At 38.6% G+C, this 16,331-nt stretch overlaps 1 protein-coding gene across 1 annotated transcript in view; it reads left to right on the top strand.

Moving 5' to 3' along the window:
* The window catches only part of LOC124716843 (venom carboxylesterase-6-like), a 221,237-nt gene that overhangs the window by 148,666 nt on the left and 56,240 nt on the right, over positions 1–16,331 (top strand). Inside the window, exons 4-5 of the mRNA XM_047243399.1 lie at positions 6,353–6,538; positions 9,409–9,599. Coding sequence (XP_047099355.1) covers positions 6,353–6,538; positions 9,409–9,599 — 377 coding nt within the window. The remainder of the gene's footprint in view (positions 1–6,352; positions 6,539–9,408; positions 9,600–16,331) is intronic.

The raw sequence follows: 16,331 nt of genomic DNA, 5'->3' as shown, positions 1-16,331 counted from the left end.
TAATGTACCATTCCACAGGTCCCAAGTGGAATGATCGTCATTTTTTAATGAACACTAAGAGTCATTTTACAAATACTATTGCACTGAATTTAAAATAAAAAAGTTTTTTATTTATTTATAAGGTAAGAAACATGTAATACAACTACTGTAATACTTATTTACAATGAACACATTACTGCACTGAAATGGTGCAGAAGTTAGATTATACTTACACAAACACAAGCACACACAAGCACACACACACACACACACACACACACACACACACACACACACACAAATTTTCAGTGAACACATTACTGCACTGAAATTGTGCAGAAGTTATGTTGTAAATAAGATAACATTAACCTAGGTAATGCAAGATGACATCAAACACAATATACTGTTACTCTGTCCGTGTCCCCCAAACACATGTCTATATGGCACATTTTTTGCTAATTTTATTTTGCATAGTAACTTATAATTTTGTGGTAATGGTGAGGGTACTTGTGGCAATGCATCAATGGTACACTTAAAAGATCTTATCTGGTTAACATGTACTATTGATGTTTTCATTGGCAACTGCAACTTGAAACTGTCCAGTGAAGTCATCTCCAGTACCTGATACAGTTGTTGAAACTTTGTCAAGAATTTCTTAGTTTTACCCTTTGGGGCATAAGGATTGGCCAGTATGACCCACAGTCATACTACATACTCTGGTAACTTACTTGTACCCTGCCCAGTGCATTCTTGATGCTCAAATGCTTTTGTGTTATGATGTTTTACTCATTGCCATAGTTCTTTTAATGTATTGCTCCATGTCACTAAGTCATGTTCTCCACCAAAATCACTCTTCAATCTGTCTGTTTGTAGCTCTTTTACCTCCATCTTTTGACAGTACATGGTAATGTGCTTGTTGTAACACTTCAGTTTGTAGAGCTGCCAGAATGATGACACGTGGACTGCATTTTGTTGATCTAAACCTTCGTGCATAAGAAATTGTGGTTGTTTGCAATACAGTTGGCATTCTTTGTCAGCTGCTTGTGCCTTCTTCCAGTTTATCAAGCTTAATGCAAATTCTTGTAACACCACAATCGTCCTACTAAGTTTGTCTGCATTTGTGTGTTTAACAGCAGGCTTGTGAACTACTTCATATTGAAATTCACTTAATTTCAGTGCTTATGTTGTTAGTTGACTTGAAGGGTCTTTTAGCACCAATAACCACTTTAACATGCATGTTCTGTAACTGTTTTAAATTTGCGACCATATAAATAACAACAGAAATATGAAATACCATATATTAAAGCTAGCATCTCTTTTTCTGTAGTGAAACCATTGCACTCAGCCATATTTAGCTGATGAGATGCAAATGCTACTGCATGTTCCTGACCATCTACATTTTGATTTAAAATGGCTCCTAAAGCAGTAATGTTTGCATCACATGATAGTATAATTTCTTTTGTAAAATCAGAAAAAACTAATAATGGATCTGAAGTTGATATCACTTTCAAATTTTGAAATGCTATCTGACACTCTGATGTCAAATGAAACATAGCCCCCTTTTTCAATAATCTGGTCAGTGGCTATGCAATTTCTGTAAACCCTTCAATGAGTTTTTAGTAATAATTTGCTAAGTCAACTAATGATTGTAACTGTTTTTTTGTTTGTGAAACCACAAAATCACACACAGATGAAGTGAGATGAGAATCTATCCTCACCCCATCTTGGCTAATAATATGTTCAAGGTAATTAACTTGTGACTATGCAAAATGATATTTGCCAATGCTCTGCCTGAGATGAGCTGTTCTTAACCTATTCTTAGGCATTTCACATGTTAATCTAAATCTTTAGGATCGGCTATGGTGTCATCCAAATAGACCATGCATTTTCTAACCCTAAAGGACTCCTTCTAACAAGATCTGGAATGTTGCAAGTGCGTTCTTTAACCCAAAGGCAATCTGGAATATTGATAGGGAGTGGGCTGTGCTGTAAATGTTGACTTAGGCCTATCTTCCATACATACTCCAATTTGGCAATAACCACTTCTTAAATATATTGTGGAAAAGAATTTACATCACCCCAGGTTACCCAAAGTCTTGGTTACATTAGAAATTGGGTACACATAAGTTACTGTATGTTCATTTCAAAATCTGTAATCGCAACACAATTACATCCTATTGTGCCTTTCTCAAGCTGCTGATCCATGAACTGTTCTATCAATGGCTGTGGGTGCCTTGGTAACTGGTGTGTGATTACCATTGAAATCCAGTACTGAGTAATGAGTATGGTTGGTAATGGACCTTCTGAATTAAGGAAATCTTTGTACTTAATTAACAACAACTCCATGATCAATTGAGTGTTACCCTCTAAATGACTGACTTTACTACAATACAGATATACTGATGGTTTGCTTGATACTGTTATCTACCATTGTCATAGTGATGTCTTTTTCATCAAGTACTTCAATTGTAGCTATTACCGATCCCTTTGGAAGACTCACTTCATCCATTCCGAAACCATTCAGGTTTATTGGCCATTTATGTCCCTAGCAAGTCTCTTCTACTTTGCATTAAACAATACTGTTCATCCAAAGAGCCACTAATAGACAATGGTTCTATGAAACATAAAACTTGTTGTGGTACATCGAGATGTATTGTAACCCAAATTAGCATTCCTATACATGCCGGTATTCTGTGACACAAAACAACTTTTAATGCCCTTGTACACATTTTATTTGATGCTACCTTAGCAATGGGTGTACCTTGTGACATAGAAACATATTTACATCTGTTGTATGCATTAGAAATGCATTCCTGTTGAGTTCAATTGTTTTATGTTAAAGGTTGATTTTAGCATGATGCCTAACCAGAAATTGAAAACCAGGTTTTGCAGAAAGTCCCTGCCCCGCAGCCAGCAACACTTCCATTTTCCCACAAAAATATGTGTTTCCTACCTTGAACTTGAGCTGTGTTGCCCCTGCTGAATCTATACTATTATCCTGTATCACATGCAATCTGTACCTTGGGGTTTACAGTTTCCTCTCATCCGTGAGATCCAGACTCACAAACAATGCATGTGCCCCTGTATCTACCAGAGATCTGTAATCCTTTCTATTTGCCCAAGCTATCAGGCAACAATTCACCTCTTCACATATTTTTACAGTACTGTGGTTTACTGAAAACACTTCCTGATAGAAGTAACATTCCCATTAGTAATAAAGGCTTCTCGGGCTTGCAGCCATGTCAAGTAGTTTAAAATCCATGAGCTTCCAGCCGAGTACTCCTTGGCCATTGTCAAGTGGTGACTGTCTTCTGGTTGCTGCTGCCATCCTTATATAGCCACGCTGCATTCAGTAACATCACTGGTACCTGCTCCATCACCATATATGGTAATGTTTACGTTGTGTGGCCAATGCACCCGCTTCAGTCTTCCAATAGCCAGGTCCCATACTGTGCTTAGCTGCACGCTGCCATCTTTATTGAACATGTTGTCACAAATTTTTATTTCAATTGCTTCTTTTATTATGCTATCCCAAAACCTGGTAATCCATGTGATAATAGATGTCTTGTTGAATGCAATATGATGACCATTTTATAATTTGTGCTCTGCTACTGCTGATTTCTCTGTCTCTTTAGGAGCTGGCTTATGTTTCCTTTTATTGAACAGCAAGAACACAAAATTCTTTGAGTCCTCCTTCGAGTCTTTCTGCTTACATGTTTTCAGAACAATAGCTTGTGAAATCTGGTGGTTGCTGTAGCCATTTTCCTTAAATACTTTCCGTAAATGGCTCAGTTCCTTCGGCAAGTTTTCAGAATCTGAAACAGTTTTGGCTCGATGCACTAAGGTCCTCAGAACAGAACATTTCTGTGATGAATGGTGATAGCTGTTAGTGTGCAGATATCAGTCTGTGTGGGTGGCTTTCTGGTAAACGCTGTGGCTGAGACACCCATTTGCTTTGCGGCTGATGAGGATATCAAGGAATGGCAAGGCACCATCTGTCTCTATCTCCATTGTGAACTTGATGTTGTCATGGATGTTGTTGATGTGGTCCAAGAATTCTCCTAGCTTTTCATGTCCATGAGACCAGACAACAAATGTGTCGTCAACGTAATGATGAAAGCAACTAGGCTTTTCTGGAGCCGTGTCCAGGGTGATGTTTCCAAAGTACTCCATGAATAGACTGGGTACAGCTGGAGCTAACAGCTTCCCATTGCAATGCTGTCTGTCTGGTTGAAATATTCTCCATCATACAAGAAATATGATGACGTCAGAGTATGCTTGAATAAATCCACAACACTGTTGTCAAATAACTGGGAGAGCAGATCTATAGAGTCTTTAACGGGAATGTGACTTGTATTTAGAAAGAATGTGGCTCGTTTCTTGGCTTTGGATTGGAAATGGATTGATGCAGCCACAGTAGCACAACAAATGTCATCACAGAGGGCAACTGCGGAAAGGCAGAAAGGGTAATTTGGTTGGCTTTCACAGCAACAGCATGAACCAGAGCGGGAAAACAACAGAGCTCACCGTTATCAACATGACGACAAGAATCATCAATACGGATGCCGTGTCAGCTCTCAAGAAGGGACTTAATTATGCACCATTGCTGCAGAGTATCCCTTTTGCTGACATAATAAGTGGTGTGGAACAAGCAGTTCACAAGATGCCCAGTGAAACTGCAAAAGAAATTCGCCGAGAAATGAGATGTGTTCTTTCTGAGCATAATGATCTTTTTGAACTCTGCAATGATCCACAACTCATAGTCCTGCCTGCTGACAAGGGCAACGCAGCCATCATTATGGAACAAGCCGACTACAACGCAAAGATTCGGTTGATGCTGGGGAGGAGACATATCAAAAACTGCCAAAGGACCCAAGTTCAAGAGTAATGAGGAAGAAGTCAGAGCTTCTCAAGAAGTCTTCACTGGAAGAGAATGTCATCAAAAATGTCCTTCCTTGGGCACATTGATCACCTAAATTGTATGGTCTTCCAAAGGTTCACAAGAAGAACACTCCTCTACACCCCACCATGAGCGTCTTTCCATCACCGACTTACAGACTTGTGAAACATCTGGCCAACCTCCTTACCCCACACATTGGTCACTGTGTGCACCACATCAAGAATACAGCTGACTTCATCAGTCAAATTAAATGCCTGGGTCTTGGAGAAGGGGATATTATGCTCAGATTTGATATAGTGTCATTGTTCATGCATGTTCCCATTAAAGACTCTATAGATCTGCTGTCTCAGTTATTTGACAACAGTGTTGTGGTTTATTCAAGCACACTCTGATGTCATCATATTTCTTGTATGATGGAGCTCCCCAGTGGGAGCTAGGTGGTCCTTACCCCCATAGTGCTTCTTTCCAGGTGATAAGTGTTACATGTACCAATTTTGTTTAAATCAGTCCAGGTGTTTAGAAGAAGACATGGAACACGCAAACATAATTACATTACATATACATTGTATATGATACAAGGTGTTTCCTCTAATATCATCAGGCACATTTCCTATGGTGTTTCAGCAGTATTTAAACTTGGTTTTAAGAAGTGTACCTGGAGTCAGCCCCAACAAATGCTCCTTATCACCTCTTTCATGGAACATCTGATATCAAATGAAAGCATTGGTTTGTTTTGTCTAATAAATAAAATTATTTTGAATGTGAAATAGCTCTGCTGTATGATGGTAGGAAACAGCTGGGGAAGGGCAGCACACATGTTGCTGCTGGAGTGCTGGTTACTCTTTGCACTTTACTGTTTCTTTTAAAACATATATGACACTAAACTAACCTGGGAGCACACTATTGAATGGGCACACAAAATTCCTGTTCAAAACATTTTGTTTGTAATGGGAAATGAACTGACACTTTCCATTGACATTGGGTAGAAAGACATGATGAACAGTGTTTTTTTTCGCTGATTTAGCTCTTAGAAGGGACATCCAGTATATGACTCAGATATGAGCAAGAGACTATCCTAAGATGTTCTGTCTTTTTACATTATCCAGGATGAAAAATTAAATTAACAACATTCCTAGCATGGTGTAGTTATTTCCAGTGTAATAATTGGCATATTAAGTGCTGTAAAATTACCCAACAACATTCCTAGCATGGTGTAGTTATTTCCAGTGTAATAATTGGCATATTAAGTGCTGTAAAATAACCCAATTTATTGATATGTTTTTATTTCTTTATTTGGAATTTCTGTACTGAATACAGAAGTTAAGTTATTTCCAGTGTAATAATTGGCATATTAAGTGCTGTAAAATTACCCAATTTGTTGAAATGTGTTTATTTCTTTATTTGGAATTTCTGTTCTGAATACAGAAGTTAACAGTAGAAGGAAAAAGATTGACATTGCTCTTTTATTTTCAGGTTTTCTAAGCATGGAACATGAATTGCTTCCAGGAAATAATGGTCTTAAAGATCAGTCAATGGCTTTATCATGGATCAAGAAAAACATTGAAAGATTTGGGGGTAACCCTGAAAGTATTACTATTTCAGGGACGTCAGCTGGAGGAGCCAGTGTACATTTCCACTATTTATCTCCATATTCTAAAGGTAAGTGGTGGAACTTTGCTTAAGCCTTAGAAAAAGTAACATTTTCTTTTCTTTTTGCAACCCATCATCATCTTGTGTAGTTTACAACTAGTGACCAAATCTATTTGGAACAAAAGCTCTCCATTATGTTCTGTTGCCCAGCATCTTCCTGTCTTTCCTTTGCTCCAGTCTTAATAATATCAAATATTATATATTGATTCTATTATTTGCAAATGATGGTGATATTGTTGGTCAATATAGAGAGTAGCATACATGATTAATGCAGTTAATTATCTACTGCATGTTATAACTGTTGTCTTGTTGTATTTTTATTCTACCCATGTGAAAAGTCCTTGAAATATTGACGTATCATTTTGGTGTCATTTCTTCCCTAGAGACAGGTACACCTATCCATCACCAAGTTGTAGCAAACACATTACAGTAAGAATTTGGAAGTGAAAATATTAGCTTGCTGTGAGCCAGACAGTTAAATCATTTTATAACATTATAGATTTAAAAAAAAAAAAAAAATCTACTCACCAAACGGGCAGGATTTAACTTTTACAAGCTTTTGGAGCCAGTGACTCCTTCTTCAAGCAGAAGCATTGAAGGGGAAGGAAGAGGGCGAAGGAAAAGGACTGGAGAGGTTTAGGGAAAGTGGTACAGCTTAGAAAAGTCACCCAGAACCATGGGTCAGGGGAATATTACCAGAGGGGATGAGAACGAAAAACTGATTTTGGGCACTGCATCGGATGAGATTTGAAAACTTGAGAGCTTAAAGGTGGAAGACATGGTAATGTGCAAGACAGAGATTACTACTAAAACATCATTCACAAGCTAATAAGAGTGAAAAGCTAAGTGCATAGTACGTAACAGGGGTGGGAGAGGGGCTGTGAAAAATAGGTGGGTAAGACATTTTATGGAGTGAAGAAAAGAGTAGTTACTGTGATTAAATGCTGAGTCAAAAGAAACTGACGTCAATTAAAGCCAGGTGGCTGGTGAGAACCAAGGACATATTGTAACGCTAGTTCCCACCTTGCAGAGTTCTGAAAAATTGGTGTCTGGGGGAAGACTCCAGATGGTGCATGTGGTGAAACAGGCACTGAGGTCACAATTGTCATGTTGTAGAGCATGCTTTGCAACAGGATATTGCGTGTTGCCATTATGTACCTCTGCCAATGTCCATTCATCCTAATTGATAATTTGGTGGTAGTCATGCCAATGTAAAGTGATGAACAGTCTTTCCATAACAACTGGTATATGACATGTGTCATTTCACAGGTGGCTCTCCCTTTTATAGTATATGTTTTGCCAATTGCGTGGCTGGAATAGATGGTTGTAGGAGAGTATACAGGACAAGTCTTGCAGTAGGGACAGTCACAGGGGTAGGAGCCAGAGGGTATGGAGATGGGTGCAGAAGGAGTCTAGGGTCTGACAAGGATATTGCTGGGATTGGAAGGTCGACAAAATGCTATTCTAGGTGTGGTGGGAAAAATCTCAGGCAGGATGGATCTCATTTCAGGATATGATTTTAGGAAGTCATGGTCTCATCAAAGTAGCTGATTGATGCATTCAAGACTAGGATAATACTAGGTGACAAGTGGTGTGTCCTGAAGTTATTTTTTGGAGGGATCAGCAGTACCAGGATTGGATGTGATGGCCCAATAAACCTTCTTTTGAACTAGGCTGTTGGGATAATTACATCCGGTGAAGGCTGAAGTGAGAGTGGTTGTGTATAATTGTAAAGATTCTGCATATGAGCAAATACATTTGCCTTGATTGCTAAGGCTGTATAACTTTTTTTAATCTTTTCATTTACATTGTATTATCAATAACTGATTATTTTTGTTGTTATATTTTATAACATTGGGATCATGTATTTTATTGAGTATTTAGTTCAATGGTCTCATGGCAATATTAAGTAATGAAGTATTCCCAAGTTTTCAGCTGCATTACATGCTTAAATTCCCATGAGCTTTTGACCAAGCAGTTTCCTCCCCAGCCATTGTCGAGAGGTAACTAACAGCTGTATCACGAATGGCCTCATTCCTGTTCTCAGCTGTGATAATACTATTGCTCAATCATCAAAGAAGATAGTATTTACATCATATATCTGACATACTCTCTTCAGTGTCATGATGGCCAGATTCCATGCTGTACTGAGTTACAAGCTGTCACCTTTATTAAGGGTTTTTTTAAGGTTTTAATTTCAGTCACTTCTGATGTTATAATGTACTGGAAACCATGTACTCATGTAAAAAAGAAGTGCCATTAAGTATAATTCAGTGTCCATTTTGTAAAATGTATTTTGCCATGATTGATTTCTTAGGGTAGCACAAGCATATAACCTCATGTGTTCTTTCTGGTGTTTTTTGCACATGTGCACTCTTTGCCCTACACTTACAATACACATAATGTGTTAGAAAACATCTTCAATAAAGATGGCAGCTTACAACAATGTACAGAGCAAGAGCTGACCATTATGAGGTTGAAGTTGGTGCAGCATATGTGGGATGTAAATATTACCTTATTTCGTGATGGACAGTGCATCAGTTACATTATAGCCAGCAGTGTGAAAACATAATGACAGTGCTATACACAAGTGAGATTCAATCACCATTTGACAATGGTTGAAGTGTATTTGACTTGAAGTTTATGTAAATGTAAACAAATCATACAGTTGTACATATGAGAATATTTATTTATTTGCTTTCCTGTTGAATACAGTGCATAGTTTTCAGTGAGTGTCATTTTTGTGCTCCCCCTTATAATATTCTCTAACATGACTATTTGAATACTTATTTTAGTGTTATGGGCAGTTCAAACCAATAATATATTTGTTATTCTTATGTATATAACATCTCATTTTCTACTGCCATAATTTGTAACAGGCTTGTTTCAGAAGGGGATGTCATTTAGTGGATCAAGCCTTGTACCATGGGCAATAACTGAAGGCTCAAGGGAGAAGTCAGATAAGTTAGTCAGTCTTGTTGGGTGTGAAGCTGCTGCTCACAAGGATATTCTGAAATGTCTTAAGTCAAGACCAGCAAGGCAACTTGTTGAGATGACTAAACACTTCCAGGTACTAGAAAAACAAAATAGGATGTATTTGTACAAGTGAATGTGAGTGTGTCATCTTTCATTATCATCAGATTTTTATATGTATATCTCTACATATTGTTGTTATCCAATAATTGTTGTATGCTAGTCTGAGTATTTTTTTTTCATTTAATTATAAAAACTCACAGATAGATACAGATTCTGTTACTTATTTAATTTAACTTAAGAGAGTGGTATTACTCAAAGAAAAATCATATGTTAGATTCAATACATCCATGATATTCCCACAACATAATTAAGTACCTAACAATGTATGATGCTTTCCACTTTGGTAGATCATAAACTATAGCTGAGGATGTGAATTACATCAAATAAAAAATTCTGATGAGGCCACAGGTATTTGCAATGCACTGTGAATAATAAACTATGATGTCACAGGATGATGTGAATGACATCCTCAGAAAGAACTTACACCTGTACTTGATATACTTCACAAGGCCTAAGCTATGCAAACAACAAATCCTACATCTAGCTTTGCAGTAGTATTAGCATTCACTTCATGAAGAAAGTGGGATCCATGAAAAACATGTCTTTACACATGTGATTTGATATAGTCCAAGTTGGAATAATTGTCCATATAGTACTAGGAGGTGTTACAAATATAAATAAAGCCATCGCTAATGATGAAAAGCTGGTGGTTCTCCCATGACTTGGAAACATGAAAAATTCTCCAATTTTACATTCTACAGACCACTGTATTGTATTAATGACATTACTGCTTAGTTTTTAACATAAAGATAAATACCCTTGTCTGAATAAGTGAAGTCAAAATACAGGTTGCATATCATTTTATCTTTTATAGTCAGTCACTTTACATTGCTTAGTTTTGTATTTATCCCAGTCTACATTAGATGGGGAAAGGAATTTAATGTCTATAGTATAAAAACAAAGTCAGTTTATCTACAAGTTTTTTTTATGAATATAAATACAATGTCTAAATTAAAAGTAAAATCTTTAATAAATCTGTTGTAATATTAATTAAAAACTAATATTGTATAAATCAAGAATCAACTGCTAAAACTAGTTTCGCAGCACTTGCCTATATGTTAACATGTGTAGGTTTACATTCAAGGGAAGCAGAGAATGAAATAATAGCCTTATGAACCTGAAAAACCCTCTTGTGAAATAAAAGCAAAAGAAGAACAAAAAGGCAGTTAATCTGTTGACATATGCATAGCCTTGCATATCTGTGAAATCAGAATCTGTCACTGGATAACATGTTCCTTTACCCCATGCACTGTAAGACTCTTGGACTTTTCTTGATCCTAAGGGTGATCAAAACGTTGCTACTCAAATCTCTCCCACTCTCAACAGCAGCTCTCACAAGGTTATCCAGTATGTGAGATGATTCCTGCAACAGCACACTGTACATTTCAAGTAATCCCAAGCATACTCAGTTGAATCCATCTCAGCAGATGCAACAAACAATTCCATTCATTTGAGTACTGCCAGCTGAAAGAATATGTTTACAAGATGGCCATGGAGTGCTTATGGAATGGCGTCTTGAATATTGAAGCAATTGCTGAAATTGTAGGGTCCTGTCTCCATAATTAATTACCTTTATTACCAATGAGAGGCATCCGACATTTTTAAATATCCATGACCCATAACGTGATTGACCCACATCCCTGCTGAACCTATGGGACTGCATAGTGGAGACATTCATTGGTAACTGACCACCTCCTCATTCTTCTGTAATGATCATCAAACATTGGACAGATCCTACACTCATGAACAGAATTCAGTGACACTGATCCAGATTCCATTTCAGATGTTCCCTTACCCACCTTCTTTACACAGCCATGGTGCTGTGAGGGTTTTATCTATTGTTCATAATGGACACCTAGAGACTACATTGAATGTGTGAAGATAGTTGTGTACTGCCTGAGATTCCCTCGACACTCCCTCCTACTCTTTCATCCCCCCCCCCCCCCCTCCCCCACACTTACAACTGCCACAGGTTGCTCAAAAAAGGCAGTACATAGTTATCCTGTATTCTCTTCAGGGTACCTATGAACCATAATTTGTAGTTAGTGGTTATCAGTTGGTGTTGTTGACCAGGTAACAACAATGGAGCAGATTTCAGTATTTTGTATATCACAAGAGAATCAGGATGTTCAAATCACTTAGCTGTTGTCATGCTAATTGGGTGGGCAGCATCCCACTTTGACAAACCTTGTTGCTCTAAAGTGACATTTTGGTCACATTTTAAACTTGAAATAATCCTATTAGGCATGTTGACAAAGTGAGCATCATACACAAACCTGTACATCTACTAAGGATAGAAGAAATCTTCCTTCTTCCATATTGACAATTTATACCATAGGTTTTCTTCAAAATCCAGACATTGATGTGCAAATGATCAAGTACTCATTTGAAAACTGACTTAATGTTTGCAATGGATACTATAATTCTTTTTATAAGAATTATAAACCAACACAATTTTCTTTCAATCCTATGTACAGTAAAAACCTTAATTCTAGCTACACTCATGGTAATGCTGAAACACAAGTTAATTCTTACATAAATATAAATTTAAAGTGAAGGATGACAAGTCCATGTAACAGGGTATGCCAAAATGGAAGTTGGTCTCCTCAAGAGTCAGTCAAGACAAGATAAGCATAGTAATAGTGAAAAGTGTTCCAGTTTCACTCATTACAGCCAGCAGGTGTAACCTTTCACTTGTACCAATGTGCAGATGCTCTTTAAAACCTCAGATACCTGTGAAATATTACCAGTCTGTGGATAAAAGAAATAATAGCAACAATCAAACAATGGAAAATCCAGGATGGAATGTAACAATATTATGAAAAGGAAAGTTGCTACTCACCATATAGCAGAGACGCTGAGTCGCAGATAGGCACAACAAAAAGACTGTCACACTGACGTGTGGTTTCAGTTGCCTGAGACTGCGGTCATGTGTGTGTGTGTGTGTGTGTGTGTGTGTGTGTGTGTGTGTGTCTACATCAGTTTTTGTGCCTATCTGTGACTCAGCATCTCCGCTATATGGCGAGTAGCAACTTTCCTTTTCATAATATTGTCAATAATAGCAATAACAACAAATGTATACACTGAAGCAATATAAACTAATAATTATTATTATTACATCCACTAAAGCAAGTCTTGAGAATAGCAGACCCTTATCAAATTAAGAAATCATAATGTGGGATTTTTATGACAATATAAAATATAAGGGCAAAATTCCCAAAAAAAGAATAAAAAATTGTAAAGTACAGTGTCTGCAATAATAATTATTTCCAATCTAAAGAGAAAATATTTTACAACAATAATTATTAATTCACAACAGAGAATGTTCAAATGAAAACAAACTGTTTTATGTAAAGGTGCAGTCTCTGCAAACTAGGATTACTAATGAGAAAAATTTAGAGAACCAGCATTTGAAGCAGACTGAAGAATGATTAAGATAAGATAAGAGAAATTATAACTATCACAGAGACATACAGGCAGCAGTTTTTCTGTCACTCTATTCATGAGTGGAGTAGGAAAGGAAATGACTACTAATGGCATGTGTACTCTGCTGTGCACCATATGGTGGCTGGCAGAGTAGATATGTAGCTGTAGATATCAAAAGAAGCCAGTTCTTTGATGCTACATCAACAGATGTTGACTCATTTGGAGAAATAACTATCTAATCTTTTACAAACCCATTCGATACAAATGATAGAGCAGACATGAAAAATACCTGTCTCTGCCATGAAAACAAAGAATTTCAGAATAAATTATTGAATGTCCTACACACATACAAATATAGAGGTAATCATAATGCCACCCAACTGCACAATATCCTCAGCATGTACCTGATCTTAAAATGCCCTGCTCACAAGACTCAAGCCTTTACATGTCAGGTTGAAGAGAATATTCAAAAATGTTGAAAACTAATCATTAATATTGGATCCCTGTTGATCAGCAGTCTACTAATTCTAATAGAAAAATACTTCCAAGCCCAGTATCTTTGTATAACAATGACTGTACACAGACCATATAAACATCATACAATATAACGCCAATCACCTGCCACCCTACCTAAAACCTCTTTCCTCATCGCCTTAGCCAGCTTCATCCTGACCCACAACTTCTTCACTTTTGAAGGCCAGACATACCAACAATTAAAGGGAACAACCATGGGTACCAGGATGGCCCCCTCGTATGCCAACCTATTCATGGGTCGCTTAGAGGAAGCCTTCTTGGTTACCCAGGCCTGCCAACCCAAAGTTTGGTACAGATTTATTGATGACATCTTCATGATCTGGACTCACAGTGGAGAAGAACTCCAGAATTTCCTCTCCAACCTCAACTCCTTTGGTTCCATCAGATTCACCTGGTCCTACTCCAAATCCCATGCCACTTTCCTTGACGTTGACCTCCACCTCTCCAATGGCCAGCTTCACACGTCTGTCCACATCAAACCCACCAACAAGCAACAGTACCTCCATTATGACAGCTGCCACCCATTCCACATCAAACGGTCCCTTCCCTACAGCCTAGGTCTTCGTGGCAAACGAATCTGCTCCAGTCCGGAATCCCTGAACCATTACACCAACAACCTGACAACAGCTTTTGCATCCCGCAACTACCCTCCCGACCTGGTACAGAAGCAAATAACCAGAGCCACTTCCTCATCCGCTCAAACCCAGAATCCCCCACAGAAGAACCACAAAAGTGCCCCACTTGTGACAGGATACTTTCCGGGACTGGACCAGACTCTGAATGTGGCTCTCCAGCAGGGATACGACTTCCTCAAATCCTGCCCTGAAATGAGATCCATCCTTCATGAAATCCTCCCCACTCCACCAAGAGTGTCTTTCCGCCGTTCACCTAACCTTCGTAACCTGTTAGTTCATCCCTATGAAATCCCCAAACCACCTTCCCTACTCTCTGGCTCCTATCCTTGTAACCGCCCCCAGTGTAAAACCTGTCCCATGCACCCTCCCACCACCACCTACTCCAGTCCTGTAACCCGGAAGGTGTACACGATCAAAGGCAGAGCCACATGTGAAAGCACCCACGTGATTTACCAACTGACCTGCCTACACTGTGATGCATTCTATGTGGGAATGACCAGCAACAAACTGTCCATTCGCATGAATGGACACAGGCAGACAGTGTTTGTTGGTAATGAGGATCACCCTGTGGCTAAACATGCCTTGTTGCACGGCCAGCACATCTTGGCACAGTGTTACACCCTCCAGGTTATCTGGATACTTCCCACCAACACCAACCTATCCGAACTCCGGAGATGGGAACTTGCTCTTCAATATATCCTCTCTTCCCGTTACCCACCAGGCCTCAATCTCCGCTAATTTCAAGTTGCTGCCACTCATACCTCACCTGTCATTCAACATCATCTTTGCCTCTGCACTTCCGCCTCGACTGACATCTCTGCCCAAACTCTTTGTCTTCAAATATGTCTGCTTGTGTCTGTATATGTGTGGATGGATATGTGTGTGTGTGCGAGTGTATACCCGTCCTTTTTTCCCCCTAGGGTAAGTCTTTCCGCTCCCGGGATTGGAATGACTCCTTACCCTCTCCCTTAAAACCCACTTCCTTTCGTCTTTCCCTCTCCTTCCCTCTTTCCTGATGAAGCAACCGTTTGTTGCGAAAGCTAGAATTTTGTGTGTATGTTTGTGTTTGTTTGTGTGTCTATCGACCTGCCAGCGCTTTCGTTAGGGAAGTCACATCATCTTTGTTTTTAGATATACTCTAAATAGAAAACTTCAAATGCAGCAAATGAAATCATAAAGAAATGGGAAATAAGCACTTACATGAAAAAAATTGCAAAATACCTTCAGAATGCGTTTTACACAGAGCAAACATCAGGAAAACAAAAAAGAGAAGAGAGGAAGAGAGTAAGCACATATGTCGCTGGTGGCACTGCACTTGAAACTAATGATTATACTGCGTATCTACACACTTTTATCTCACATACAGTCAACCCATTCACACAGATGATGTTGACTTGTGCAATTGTGTAAAGAGAAGCATTGTGGAGGGCACTGCTTTCACCAGTGGATTCAAGTGAGGGGGAGGGGGTGTTGCAGATAGGCTGTTGACAAGTTCAAAGGACCCAGAGGTCCCAGAGGTCAGTAACTGGTGCTGTTCACTCTATGCTAGAAATGGCAGTGGCAGTGGCAGTGGTAGATTTAGAGGCCCAGTACAGAAGTAGGGACCAGGAAGAACTTCGAGTATGATAATCATCCATGTAACCAAGAACTATGAGGTGCAGTCTTTCATTCAAACTGAACCAGAGCAATACCTTTCACTTGTTGGGAAACCTATTGTATTGCAAAACAGGGAGAAGCAGGCACTAAAAGAAATATGTCTGTTAACCATCAGAAGTTTGTTTGATGAGTAATAGTATTTTTAGGAAGAAAGAAGCAAGGGATAAGAAGTGTGAACTTATGTATTCAGTGTGTATTCTTGGAAGCTTCATTCAACATATTCAAGAGGCTGTTCTAGGAGCCATTGAAGGAGCAGAGTGACACCAGCTGTAGAATTCTTGCCATCTGGTCTCTAAGTTATACTTAAAATTTAAGCACTGGTGCTGTAAGAAGGTGAGAATAATGTGGATTATTTCAAGGTGTGTGGCTGATGGATACTTTCACCAGCGGCACACATCTAAGTTCAGACCTTCACAGTTTCTAGCCATGATTGCCACAGTAACAGTCTAAATTGA

The sequence above is a fragment of the Schistocerca piceifrons genome, chromosome 1, assembly GCF_021461385.2.
Source record: "Schistocerca piceifrons isolate TAMUIC-IGC-003096 chromosome 1, iqSchPice1.1, whole genome shotgun sequence".
NCBI lineage: Eukaryota > Metazoa > Arthropoda > Insecta > Orthoptera > Acrididae > Schistocerca > Schistocerca piceifrons.
Note: the sequence above shows the minus strand (reverse complement) of the source record. Positions and strands in the feature narration are given on the sequence as shown.